The sequence below is a fragment of the Filicampus tigris genome, chromosome 6, assembly GCF_054856515.1.
Source record: "Filicampus tigris isolate MCC_2025a chromosome 6, RoL_Ftig_1.0, whole genome shotgun sequence".
NCBI lineage: Eukaryota > Metazoa > Chordata > Actinopteri > Syngnathiformes > Syngnathidae > Filicampus > Filicampus tigris.
In genome coordinates, this window is record NC_141222.1 from 13625606 (window position 1) to 13638527 (window position 12922).

The 12922-nt window shown below is 38.4% G+C and overlaps 1 protein-coding gene across 2 annotated transcripts in view; it reads left to right on the top strand.

The window, feature by feature from the left end:
• Positions 1-207: 207 nt before the first annotated feature.
• The window catches only part of tusc3 (tumor suppressor candidate 3), a 60845-nt gene continuing 48130 nt past the window's right edge, over positions 208-12922 (top strand). The window contains exon 1 of one of the 2 annotated variants that reach the window (XM_086034561.1): positions 208-353. In XM_086034561.1, coding sequence (XP_085890687.1) covers positions 249-353 — 105 coding nt within the window. In that variant the 5' untranslated portion in view covers positions 208-248. The remainder of the gene's footprint in view (positions 354-12922) is intronic. The other variant, XM_086034560.1, reaches the window with a different exon arrangement.

The window sequence follows — 12922 nt, forward strand, 5'->3', positions numbered from 1 at the left end:
GTCCAAAAAACAAAACAAAACAAAACAAAACAAAACAAAACAAAACAAAACAAAACAAAACAAAACAAAACAAAACAAAACAAAACAAAACAAAACAAAACAAAACAAAACAAAACAAAACAAAACAAAAAACCCTAAAACTTCAATACCCAGAAGTGTTTGCGAGTGAAATCTCCTTGCACCGATTGGTCAAACAGCATCCAATCGTTTGGCACAGACGTGTCTCGCGGCCAGAGCATCCTTCCGTCATGGCGCCTCTTTGGGTGAAGTCCTTTGCTAACCTCCCTATCCTGTGTGTTTTCTTCCTTTTGATTCTGTGTCTGCCGTCTGGAGGAGGACAAAAGAAGAAAGAGGTAACGCTTTAACTGCTAGAATGTATTTTTTGTGTCGACGAATCATGCAGGTTGAATCTGCGGTGGTGCGTCAAACCGCGTTTGACACGAAGTACCACTGACACCGAATGAGAATCGAATGATAGTATAAAACCATTCGTTTGGTCCTTTTAATTTGAGTAAGCTCTGAATTGTGTGTGTTGCAGTGTGTTGTATAATAAGGGTTTTGTACCGCTCTCCACGATTTTCATAGAATCTTACAGGCTATTGCTAGCAAGATGCTTTACTGTAATATTGCGAGAAATCACTACTCGGGAACTGTCACGGTAAATTTAGATTTATTGAGAGGAGTTCATCAAACGTTCATTTCGAAACAGATGAAAACTGAAACATAGACTGCGTGTGCACTGGGTTGTTTGTGCTGTTATGTGGCGTTCGAATTGGTACTGTACGTGCAACCAGCATTAACAGGCAGGTCTTTCAAAGAATGATAGAAGTTCCAATGATAGAAGTATTGTTTTTATGTGACAATTATTAAGAAAATGTGCTTTTTTTGAAAGTTAATCCCAAGGATCTGATGAAAGGGTCTTATTAAACACTAAATATGACAATAAGGAACATTTGGTTTCCTTTTTTTTTTTTTTTTAATAATCAACCATTTTTATTCATTAAATTCACATTGGTAATAGTAGCAAACTGTATTTTCTTGTCTAGAAAGTTAGAAACATTTCCAGTGGAGCAATTTCACACAGACATTTTCAGTTTAAACTCAAGATTTACTGTATAAGGGTTGTATGGTCCGTTAGCAAAGCTACATTGATTTAAAACAAACAAAAGAGAGGGATATACTGTAATGCCATTTTGAGAGCAATCAAGGCGCCGCGTCAGAAAACAGGTCAGCAGTGATTGGTCGCTACCTGAGCCCTTAGCATTTCTGATTTAATTTTCAGTCGACAGAAGCGACAAAATGGCCGCCCCCATAGATGGCTAAAAACGGGTGGATTAACTCTCATTCAATAAATGCAATATTTATTATAATGCCTTGATTCAACTAGTGGGCTTGCTTAGAACATATTCTTCCAAAAAATACGTTTGGGTTGACTTCCCTTTAACTTCGCAGGCCGCTCTTCCCGGCTGATGTACACCAATGTAATTCATTTCCGGTTTCGAGACTATTTAGCTGTTTAGTGTAGCGTATGATTCTCTTTCCAGACACTTATTACATTGTCTGCTATTTGCAATTTAAAGTCATATAGTGTTGTAGGAGTAAAACAAGTCCTTGAGTAATTTGAAATCTAATTAAATGAGCCATTTGCTGTTCAACAGTACATGCAGGTCCATGTGAACACAGGCTTGCACTGCTTATTTTGACATGTTTGCCAGCCTGTTGTTAAATATTAACAGTTAGTTAACAAAACAAAATTGCTATCCACGTTTTTCCTACGCCCAAAACCTTCCCCCGGATTACACACACAAGGCACGCAGTAATTCACTGTCTCTGTTTTAACGACGAGGACGTGCCTTAAATTGCACATTGACGTCTTTCTTATTGACGGTCCATGTATAAAATAAGAAGGTATCCTGCTTTATATTGCATATTTTACATTTTGAGTTGAGTGTTTATTTCTTTAAGAGGCAAAGGTGTTTTATAAAATTAATAAAGACAAAGTTCTATTTTTTATTTTTTTTGCTGAGGACCTTATTGATACTCCAGTATTTAATAATCCAGCTCCGGGGCCAGTTTAGTGCCGTCCACATCTATAAGTGACATAGCATCTCTGGATACAGAAAGCCCTGTAAAAGGTTATCGATGTTTCTTTCAACTTAATGCTATTTGTTTAAAAAAAACAAAACATATTTCCCTCTCACTTGGTTTATTTTGATAATACTTGTTTGTCAGAGATGGACATTTTACAAAAAAGTTGCGTTTATTGCCTTCCGCCTACAGCTGGGGTATATTTCCGCCATTTGTTTATCTGCCATTTTGTCCGACCGGACCAAATAATAATAGTCTATAGCAGTGTTTTTCAAACTTTTTTGAGTCAAGGCACATTTATTTCATTGAAGAAATCCCGCGGCACACCACTAGCTGAAATTGTGAAAAAAAAAAGAAGCTTATTTTAACAACATAAGTGTTATATTGTTTTTATAAGCATTTTTTAACATTAAAGTATGACATTATATTATAACGTCTCGAATAGGAAGGAAGTAAACACAAAGAAAAAAGTATGTAATCATGTTTCATATTGACACTTACTCAGTGTGAAACATGGGCCTGTTTGGATAAACATGCGTCACTAATTCGCTTGTCTCTAAACAAGGACAATTAGCTACCTGCTGCTGCTACCTGCTGGTATGGAAGAGTACTACAATGTAGTAAAGACATGATTACACTGCCAGGCGCTAGACCGCACAGGCACTCAAATTTGATAATTTCCCACGGCACACCTGACAATATCTTGGCACAGAGTTTGATATAGGCATATCTGACTATGATTTTAAACAGGTTTCCATTAGCATTTCCGATTACCACCTTCAAAAAAAAAAAAAAAAAAACGCTAATAAATGAACGGCATTTTTGAACAACGTTCTGCTCGGAAACTCATTACATTATTCAAATGTGCCGTTCAATTAGAGTCGAACCGGATAGCGGATACTAAACAGCTGTGTTCACAAGTTGTGAGCAGAGCGCGCTCAGCCACCCGACGCATTCAGCGCAAGGACAACAAAACATCGGCAAATAGAATGTTGAAGTGTTTGTTAAAGTTTGTCTTAAAACAGCCTACCTTAACTAGAATCCTTTGTAGGGCTGGGCGATATGACTGAAAAGTATATCACGATATAAGTGTTTCATATTGGTCGATATATATTGAAATTGGTTTTCTTTTTTTAAACTATTGAAAATAATGACCCGAAGCAAAATACATTTAGGTTATATTTAGGTATTTATTTTATTTTTACAAAATACTTAACCTTTAATAAGAGGTCAATGTAACTATGAAAGAGTGAACTGGACTGGTCGATATAAAGATTAAATAAACTCCAAAGACAATGTGCTTAGAAGGGCTGAGAAATGTTTGAAAAACTGTCACAATCTAAGTATTTTATATCAGTCAATATTGATAGTTATTGATTTTGTTTTAAACCTTACCTTTAAATAACAGTTAACTGTTTTTTGTACATCGTTATGTAGTGTAATGTGCAGTTTGTCTTTGTGCATTGTAAATGCTTATTTGCATCAGGTCTACCCCAAAGCAGTTGTTGACTCATATATTAGCCTTCATTCAATGTTCATCCAATATAAGTGAACGAATACTCTCTTGCAGTGCATACATCATCGTTGACCAACCGTCTTAGGACTACTTTATCCTTTTAGCGGACTCATTATTGCCGTAGTCCATTCATATTTTGCGTGCTTGATTTTACCTTGAATGCGATGCCGGTGTCGGATAAGGCTAACTACTGCTAGCATGTCAAAGACAAGAACTCCTCTACTTGTACACCATGGCTCCATCCAGGGGTTTTTAATAGGGTTATCATGCGTAATATAATTTAATTGTAAGAGTTGTACTGAGTCGAGTGGTAATTTCTTTGAGCAAAGTTATGGCGCTCGCTCGCTGGACGCGAGCATAGCGCACGGCCGCCGGGCCCGCAAGCGTAGCGCACGGCCGCCGGGCCCGCGAGCGTAGCGCACGGCCGCCGGGCCCACGGACATGCTCCGTTGAGTGAACAGCTTCTTCTTGTTGGTTTAATTGATTCTTCCTCTTTGGTGTAAAAGCTGCTTCTTTTTTGGTTGAAACGCTTCTTCGTCATGTTTGGAGGCTGAAGCGCGCTGCCTACATCACGCACCATGCTCCGATCGAGTTTGTTTTTCTTTTTTCTATTGAACGTTTTATCGAAGGCATTTTCTATTGGTATTGATCACGTGTCAGTCGCGATACATATTGATATCGAATTATCGGCCCAGCCCTAATCCTGTGTTGTATTTTATCCAAAGGTCCTTGTTGGTGTCGAAATCGAAAGTTAACTTGCCATGATTACTTCCAGTGACAGAGCTTCTTCTTCTTCGTCCTAAAAAATAAGAGAGGAAGACGACGAAGAAGAAGAATCCGCCGCCGCCAACACCAAAGAAGCAGCAGCAGGAACAACAGCAGAAATATTGACACTCTTTTGCTTCGCACAACAACAACAAGGGTTTAATGGTTAAAATGCAAGGCAGGATTCTAGTTAAGAGAAGCCAATTTTAGGATAAAAATTAAAACTTTAATCGCTGGGCGATATATGAAACGAAAGACTCACAGCCTTACCATGGACTAAATGCGTCTTCTTTTAGCACCTTCCAGAGATGACATATGTTTTTCAAATCACTGTAACCGTTTAAGATAGCAACGTAATCCCAATGGATTCTGAAAGCAGATAAATGAAGCTTTCTACATACATTACAGTAGCTGTCATTTTTATTATGGGCAGGAAAGCAGTGCGTCATAGTGGAAAGTGACGAAGATGACATTTTTTTCATCACCATAACTCATGAATCGTTTGTGCTAACAATGTAATTCCAACTGATTATGAAAGCGGAGAAGCGAAGCTTTGCATCGATACCACATACGGGGGTAAGGGACGCGAAATTAGACGATTACATAGGCGGGAAAAAATGGTCTTCCCGCTATGCTTAGTCATACTCACATTGAGAGTATAATTTTTATTGACACAAATATTCAGCCAAAGTGTACTGAAGGAAAATGGTCCTGGTGGAGTGTGCTGTAAATGGCCACTAATGGTTTTGATTTCGGAAGTTTGATGTCCACAGACAGGAGATCCTTTGCAAAGAGTCACCCAGGATTTATGTATGTATGGATAATAGCTTCAGATAAAATTGAGTCCAAAGGGAAAAGGCGAGAGTTCGACATTGATATTCTAACAGACAGTAGAAAAGAAATGAAACAAATTTTTGAAAAGGAACTTAGGGCAGCAGCGCTCTGGACCCTTGCCTCTCTAAATCCTGTTATATACCCCTCAGGAAATGGAGGAAATAGTCATGGAGAGCAAATAATATTTATAGCCCTTCAACACTTGCTCATTCATCACCTCAGCTTTGCTAGATATTATATCTGGCTTGTGTTGTGTTTCTGTCTTAGGGCTGACTACTGCACAAATAAAAAAACAATGTAAGCACTTCCTATATTGAGGCATCTGGAGTCAGCAAGGGGCAAAGAGAGGACAAAATGTCCAAGGCAGCTAGTCAGATGCAAGTAGAATTATGGATATCTAGAGACTTGTATATTTACAAAGCGACAGAGTTTGCAAAGTACTGTTCCTGATACTGCTCCCAGGGACCAATATAATCGTTAAGATAAAGCGGTAATGCACTACAGAGTAAGCCTTTCATTTTCAGGTCATAGGGCAAGCTACCTGCTGAGTTGGCTTAGAAATCTTTAACACTTGTGCAAGCATTATAGACTCTTGGCTTCTTCTCTGACCTGTACTTAATTTTCTTAACCTGTTATGTTAGGTAGTAAGCCTTTGCTGTAACATTTTTACTATTATCCAAGTTTGTGATATTAAAGTGATACTTCTCATATTTACGGCATTTGCAACAGTAAAAAGTAGGAGTGTAATGATGTACAGTGATCCCTCATTTATTCCGGTTAGTGGGGACCAGAACCCGGCGCGATAGGTGAAAAAACGCGAAGTAGCATCTGACTTATTATTATCATTATAATTATTATTATTATTATTTTATATGATATATATTGTACAGTTTTATTATGGGTGGATTTGCGCCTCTGTTACGATGTTGCGAACCCCCAACATGGTTCCCACACTTCTAAATACTTGTTACACAATCAATTTAACTTTAAAATTCAAAATGAAGACTAAATACCAAGCTGCAGGCTGTGAGAGGAACGTGAGCTTCAACCACGGCAGCTGACGATCACGACGGAACGTTCGCTAAAAACTACGTTAAATTTTTCATTTTTATCATAAAATTGACTTACCTTAACTAGAATGCCATAGTGTCATTTATCCAGTCCTGCACTTTAAAACGCTTGTCGTCATCGTGAAAAGTGAAAGTAAAACGGCCGCTTCTTCTTCCCTCCTTCTTCTTCGCCTGCTTTTTCTTCTTCGTTCCTTTTGTTGCCTCCTTCTTCATTTAAAAACGTAGAAACTTGTGGCCCGAGGGAATCATGCATTAACTTTATCTTTGCACAATAACATCATCAAAGTCCTAAAATGCAATGCGGGATTGTAGTTAAGGTAAGCTGTTTTAAGACAACCAAAGACAAAACTAACAAAAACTTTCACATTTTATTTGGCGACATCTAAGTCGTCCGTGCCGAGCTGCGCTCACGACTATAAACACAGCTGTTGTACTGTACTATCCGATTTTTCCAAAACTTTATTAGAGCAAACACATCATTACAAATACGGAGGAGAAAGTATCCGTCTTGACTCTGACTAAATCAACGTCACATTTGAATAGTGGACGAGACTAGTGAGAGGCTGCGATGATGCGCACCCAGTCAGCTCACATATAGTACACAAGTGGAAAAAGTAAATCCACTTGTGCCCTCGTTGGTCGAGCTCGCGCTGGGAACCAGTCACCGCCTTTTATGAGTGCCCGCGCGTATATACAAAGCCTCCGAGTCAACTCATATAAAGCTATGCGTCTTTCTGCAATATAGCTGCCGATATGGCTGTGTTGTTTCATTTTTAATTTGTTATGAATGCTTCTGAAAAATCCGCGATGCACCGAGGGCGCGAAAGTTGAAGTGCAAAGTTGCGAGGGATCACTGTATTGATGTGTCTGCCCCAATCTCCAGCTATATCAATGCAGGCTGGACTTGTTTACATCTAGGCTGGCCACACATCAACACATTATTTTTATAAGTTATTGATCGATTTAATAGATATATTTTAATACTCAAAACCCCTTATATCTTTTTTATTTTTATTCAAGCTTGAATGTTATTTTTATTCAACTTTTATTCATTTTAGTCGACTAATCAGGGCTACTGTTGGTGATTAGTCGTCTAGCAAATTAATAGTTTGTGGCAGCCCTACTTGACATGCTTACACCAAACATCATTGCGTATTGCGTTGGTTGATGGCCGCAGCACCACACTAATGCACAGCACAAGACAAGCATGGTAGCGATTGACTAATCGAATTGGAAATCGGGAACTGAAAATCGAATCGAATTGGGGCTTGGGTAAATCGTTACATCCCTAGTCTTTATCTCCAGATAATTGATTGTGAGTGCAAATCACATAATAGTCTAATACATGTCTGTACTATAAATTGAGTAGAAATGAATGCACTGTTTTCTTACATGCAACATAAAACAATTTTGATTGTAAAGTGGTACTAATTTAATGGGAAAATAATGCCTTTCAATTTAACTATAAATGATTTGATATAAATTGTTTATTTCCCCAAATCTCTAAGAAACATTCAAAAGTATCCTGAAATGATTAGTCATTATATTAGATTTGGTGGAATTGTTCTAAAAGACTGTTGGCAGTTGAAGGGGTCACAAGTCCGTATGGTTGTATTTTTTGTCATTTAGTATAAAGTAAAGAAACAATCAGTTGTTGCTTGAGTCATGTATAGAGAATTGACTGTGCCGGTAATTTCCTCTTTCTGTCCAACCTTTATTGTTATTCAGGTACAGAGGTACGTCTATTTATGAAATGAATTGGTTCTGGAAGAAATTTCTTAACTAGAAAATTTTGTAAGTAAAGACGTGTTTTCTATGTAAATACCCTAATCCGTTGCAAGCCCCCCAAAATTCAGACATAAATGTTTTATAAAGCATAAAAATGCTTCAAAACATCTAACAAATACATGTTACAATTATATTATTGCACAATAAATGAGAGTTGAGCATAATATAAAAAACAAAGAATAGCGTAAAGAATAAAAATGATGGTTATTTACCTTTGAATTGCTGTCCTCATTGCTTTGGTCCTCTTTGGTTCATGTTCTCTCTCAGAAGTGGTTTTTGCCTGGCGTTTTGTAAAGAACTGATTTAATAACGTGTCGACTGTCGATACATTACGGTCATATTCTTTGGCAAGATCAACCAAACGCATCCCCTTTTCATACTTTTCTATTATCTCTTGCTTTGTTTGCATGGAGAAAAAAACGATTTTCTTATTTTTTTTTCTTTTCCTCGTTTCTCCATCACTATTTGGGGTCCATAGCAAATACTGTAATGCACGTAAAACTATCGGAACACCTCATGGCCCGAGGGGTGAATGACAAGGACGAGGACGCTGCATAGACATATCTATCACATGTATATCTTTCTACCTGTCTATCTATTTCTACACACATAGACACGTACGGTAGAGGTCACTCTTAGCCAATGGGATGCCAGGAAGATGCTAGGTAATAGCCAATGGCAGAGCAGCTATGAGTATGTTACTCTGGAGCTGCGAGTAGCGTCCCATACTGTATTTTTACCTTTTGTATGCTGAAATTAATTTCGTAACACGAGGCAATATTTTCCTGTTGAGGCGTATTGTAACTGAAAATTTCGTATGAAGATACGTTCGTAAGTAGAGGTACCACTGCAATAGGAATTTCCCTTTCTCCTTTTTAGACGCATAGCTGCAGCTGAGTTTTTAGGCTTTCTGTTTCAGCATCCTCTTGTAGATGCTGGTCACATTGAAGCGTCCCTAGATATGTCGCCTGATCTACTTACTTTTCCCTGACCTCTTGTCAGTCATGTCTTATATTTGAATGTATTTTCTTACTGATGATTTTTGCCTCTACATATGGTAGGGAGTCGCCCAATTATTACTGTAATTCACAGGTGACAAAGTCAAGGCCCGGGGGCCAGATCCAGCTCGCAAGCTCATTTTATGTGGCCCGCGAAGGCAAATCATGTGCGTCAACTTCACATTTCTTGCAAAATTGTTTTCACTTTTAACAACACTGAAATATGAGATACATCAATGTGTTGTTACCAATCCTCCTCTTCGAAATAAATAAAAAAATAATTGAAAAAACAATTACTTCTGGCTTCTAATTTCAAAACTAGCTATCCATCAATTTGTTGTGTATATATGATCATGTAACACGGTCATACATTTATATGGGAACACCGTCATAACGGCCCTTTGAGGGACACCGTAACTACGATGTGGCCCCCGACAAAAAATGAGCTTGACACCCCTGCTATAATTAAACACATCATTTCTATCAAAAATACAAGAAATTCCTTTTCAGTTCCTTTATTACAAAACGTGAATGTGTGAATGCTAAGAGACAAGGTTTAATTGAAATGCTAATGCGTATCTATAAAATGTGTTTTTATTCTTCTGCTTGTTTATGTTTCACCATCGCTCAGGGGATTTGAATCCAATCAAAGAGGAACATGGGAGCAGTTTGGGGGTGGTTTGTCACTTCCGACAATGTTCAGGAAGCATACTTGCACCTCTACTCGTCCCTGTTTCCTTGTTTTCGGCTAAAAGTCTTTCCAAGCTGTGCTTCTGCCGCCCCCGCTTTAAAGTCCATTTTAGAGACAAGGCAGTGACTGTGATTGTGCTGTGTGGAAAACTTGCATTGTGGTTTCATGGATTTGTGGGTGCTGTTGTGAATGTTCACTTATCACCTGCACTTCAGCAGCAGTTGCTTATTCCACAAAAAGAAAGGACAGAATCTTTTTTCATGACTTTTCTCTGTTTCTTCTTATGCCTCAGTCCCTGTTTGTCTGTTGTGAAATGGGTCTTTTAGTATTCCACTGTCTCGCTCCTCTCTTATTCATGCATGCCAGTTCTCAGTCAGTCTCTGTTGATTCTCTCCATCCCTTTTTGCTCATGAAAATAAATGTGTATGTTTCAAGTGTTCAAGAGATGAATATTGCATCTCCTCCCTTCATTCCTCCACTTTAGTGACAATCCAAGCCAAGCAGCTGTAATTCAGGCGTGTTTTGTTTGGATCGCACTCATTAGGTGTAGTTACGTGAATTATTGATGTAGTAGTACCCGGGTTGTTCTCTTAGTGACGGATGGCTTCCAAGTAATTTTATTCCTCTGTTATTCCTCCCTATCCCCCCATGTCCAAAGACTGGAACCATGTAACCCATCCTCACCTTTCCCACTGGAAATGCTTAATATGCTGCTGAGCATATATGGTTCATTGTGTTCAAGTGTGGCTTAACTTTGTTAAAATAAATGACCGTGCAACACCTACAATAAGATTATATTGTGCAAAGGAGTCTTCATGACTAACATGGTTAAACACCTTGAGACCCATCGTGTGGAGGTACTTTAACCGAGTGCCCTCAAAGATGCCGTCTTTTAGATGTGATCCCTGTGGCTCCGTCCGTCAGACTAGTCAGAATCTGGCGAGTAGAACAATAAAATATGTCTTATGGCAGGTAACAAGTTAAACCGGAACTAAAATGCTGGGTCAACTCGATTGCTAATAGGCAGCTAACATAAGCATATTGTCAATGTTCGGCTGGAATCCTTGTACTGTTAAAATGACTTTTCAGGAAATCAAAAATAACTCCAGTTTGTTTGAGTTCCCAGTAGGCTTGTCACGATACTAGAATTTCAACTTCTATACCGATACCCAGTTCAGTATCGATACTCGATACCATTACGATACCACACGGAACAAATTAAAGCACAGGCTTTTTTTTTTTAATTATTATTATTATTTTATTTTTTTAACTGTAAAACTTATTTATTGCCAAAACCTTAAATGATCATTAATACAATAGTTTTTTTAAAGAGGTAGTGCAAAAAAAAAAAATAGTACAACTTCAGTATTTAACTTCAACAACCCTCTGTACAGTTAATGCCTGGAACCAATGACACATTTTAAGTTGTCTGAGCCTGGGGTAGTGCAAAACAAAGGAAGAATTAGTGCAAAGAACAAAACACACACACAAAAAACAATTATTCATCTGTAAATTGTCTGAACTAGTGCAAAGAAATAACCATACTGTGCAACACCAATGGCACATCATTTTCAAGTTGTTTGAGGTAGTGAAAAAGAATAACACCCACCACTTACAGTAACATAAATTGACAACAAAATCTGTAAGTTGTCTGAGTATCTAGACCCACATGTTTATCTATTAAGGCAAACCAACAAGTCACAGATAATAATAATAGTAATAATAAAAAAATAAAATAAATTAAAATACTTTCAGTTATTGGCTATACAGAACAGTAGCAGTTAGGGTTGGGCATCGTTTGAATTTGGACGATTCCGGTTCCGATGTTTTGATTCGATTCTGGTTCCTAACGACTCACAATTCCGATTCTTAACAAGAAAAAATAGAAGGATTTATTTTTGGACAAATCACATGAACTTCTCTGTTCTCCAATTTCATGAACTTGTTACTATTTGTGAACTTTACCATGGATTACTGAAAGGGCTGTTTTTAACCAGTATTTATTTTAATACATTTTTTTGCATTATTATCTAGTATTATTTTTCACAAGAGCTTTATTTTTGAGAAGTTCAAGACAATACAATAATGTAGCTGCTACTGAACACTTGGCTAACCTTGTCTTGCTTTAGAAAGAAAATATATATGACAAACACAACGCTGCATTTTATGGGCAAGCAAGGAAGTCTATATAATCTAAGCAGTCTATGTAAACATATGATGCATATGTATGTACAGTGTTTCTGTATATGCTGCAGCTGTGTATGCTATAAACTAAATATTAGCTGGATATGCGCATTTGAGTTTTGAACCTGTTGGTTCAATGTTGCCATTAGACGTACTTAGTGGATTCTGACTTTGGGTCATGAGCCGCAACGTGTCATTCTATGGCTCTGTTGGGTCAGTCAGGATGAAGTGAGGAAGGCACTGAAGAGGATGAAGAGTGGAAAGGCCGTCGGTCCTGGTGATATACCTGCAGAGGTTTGGAAGTGTCTAGGAGAGGTGGCAGTAGAGTTTCTAACTGGGTTGTTCAACAGGATCTTAGATAGTGAGAAGATGCCTGAGGAATGGAGGAGAAGTGTGCTGGTTCCCATTTTTAAGAACAAGGGAGACGTACAGAGTTGTGGCAACTACAGAGGAATAAAGCTGATGAGCCATACAATGAAGTTATGGGAAAGAGTAGTGGAAGCTAGACTAAGGGCAGAAGTGAGCATTTGTGAGCAGCAGTATGGTTTCATGACAAAAAGAGTACTACAGATGCAGTATTTGCTTTAAGTTTGTTGATAGAGAAGTACAGAGAAATCCAAACGGGACTGCATTGTGTTATTGTAGATCTGGAGAAAACTTATGACAGGGTGCCCAGAGAGGAACTGTGGTATTGTATGAGGAAGTCTGGAGTGGCAGAGAAGTATGTGAAAGCGGTGCAGGACATGTATGAGGACTGTAAGACAGTGGTAAGGTGTGCTGTAGATGTGACAGAGAAGTTCAAGGTGGAGGTGGGACTGCATCAGGGATCAGCTCTGAGCCCCTTCTTGTTTGCTGTGGTGATGGACAGGCTGACAGACGAGGTCAGACAGGAATCTCCATGGACTATGATGTTTGCAGATGACATTGTGATCTGCAGTGAGAACAGGGAACAGGTAGAGGAGAAGCTAGAGTGGTGGAGGTTTGTCCT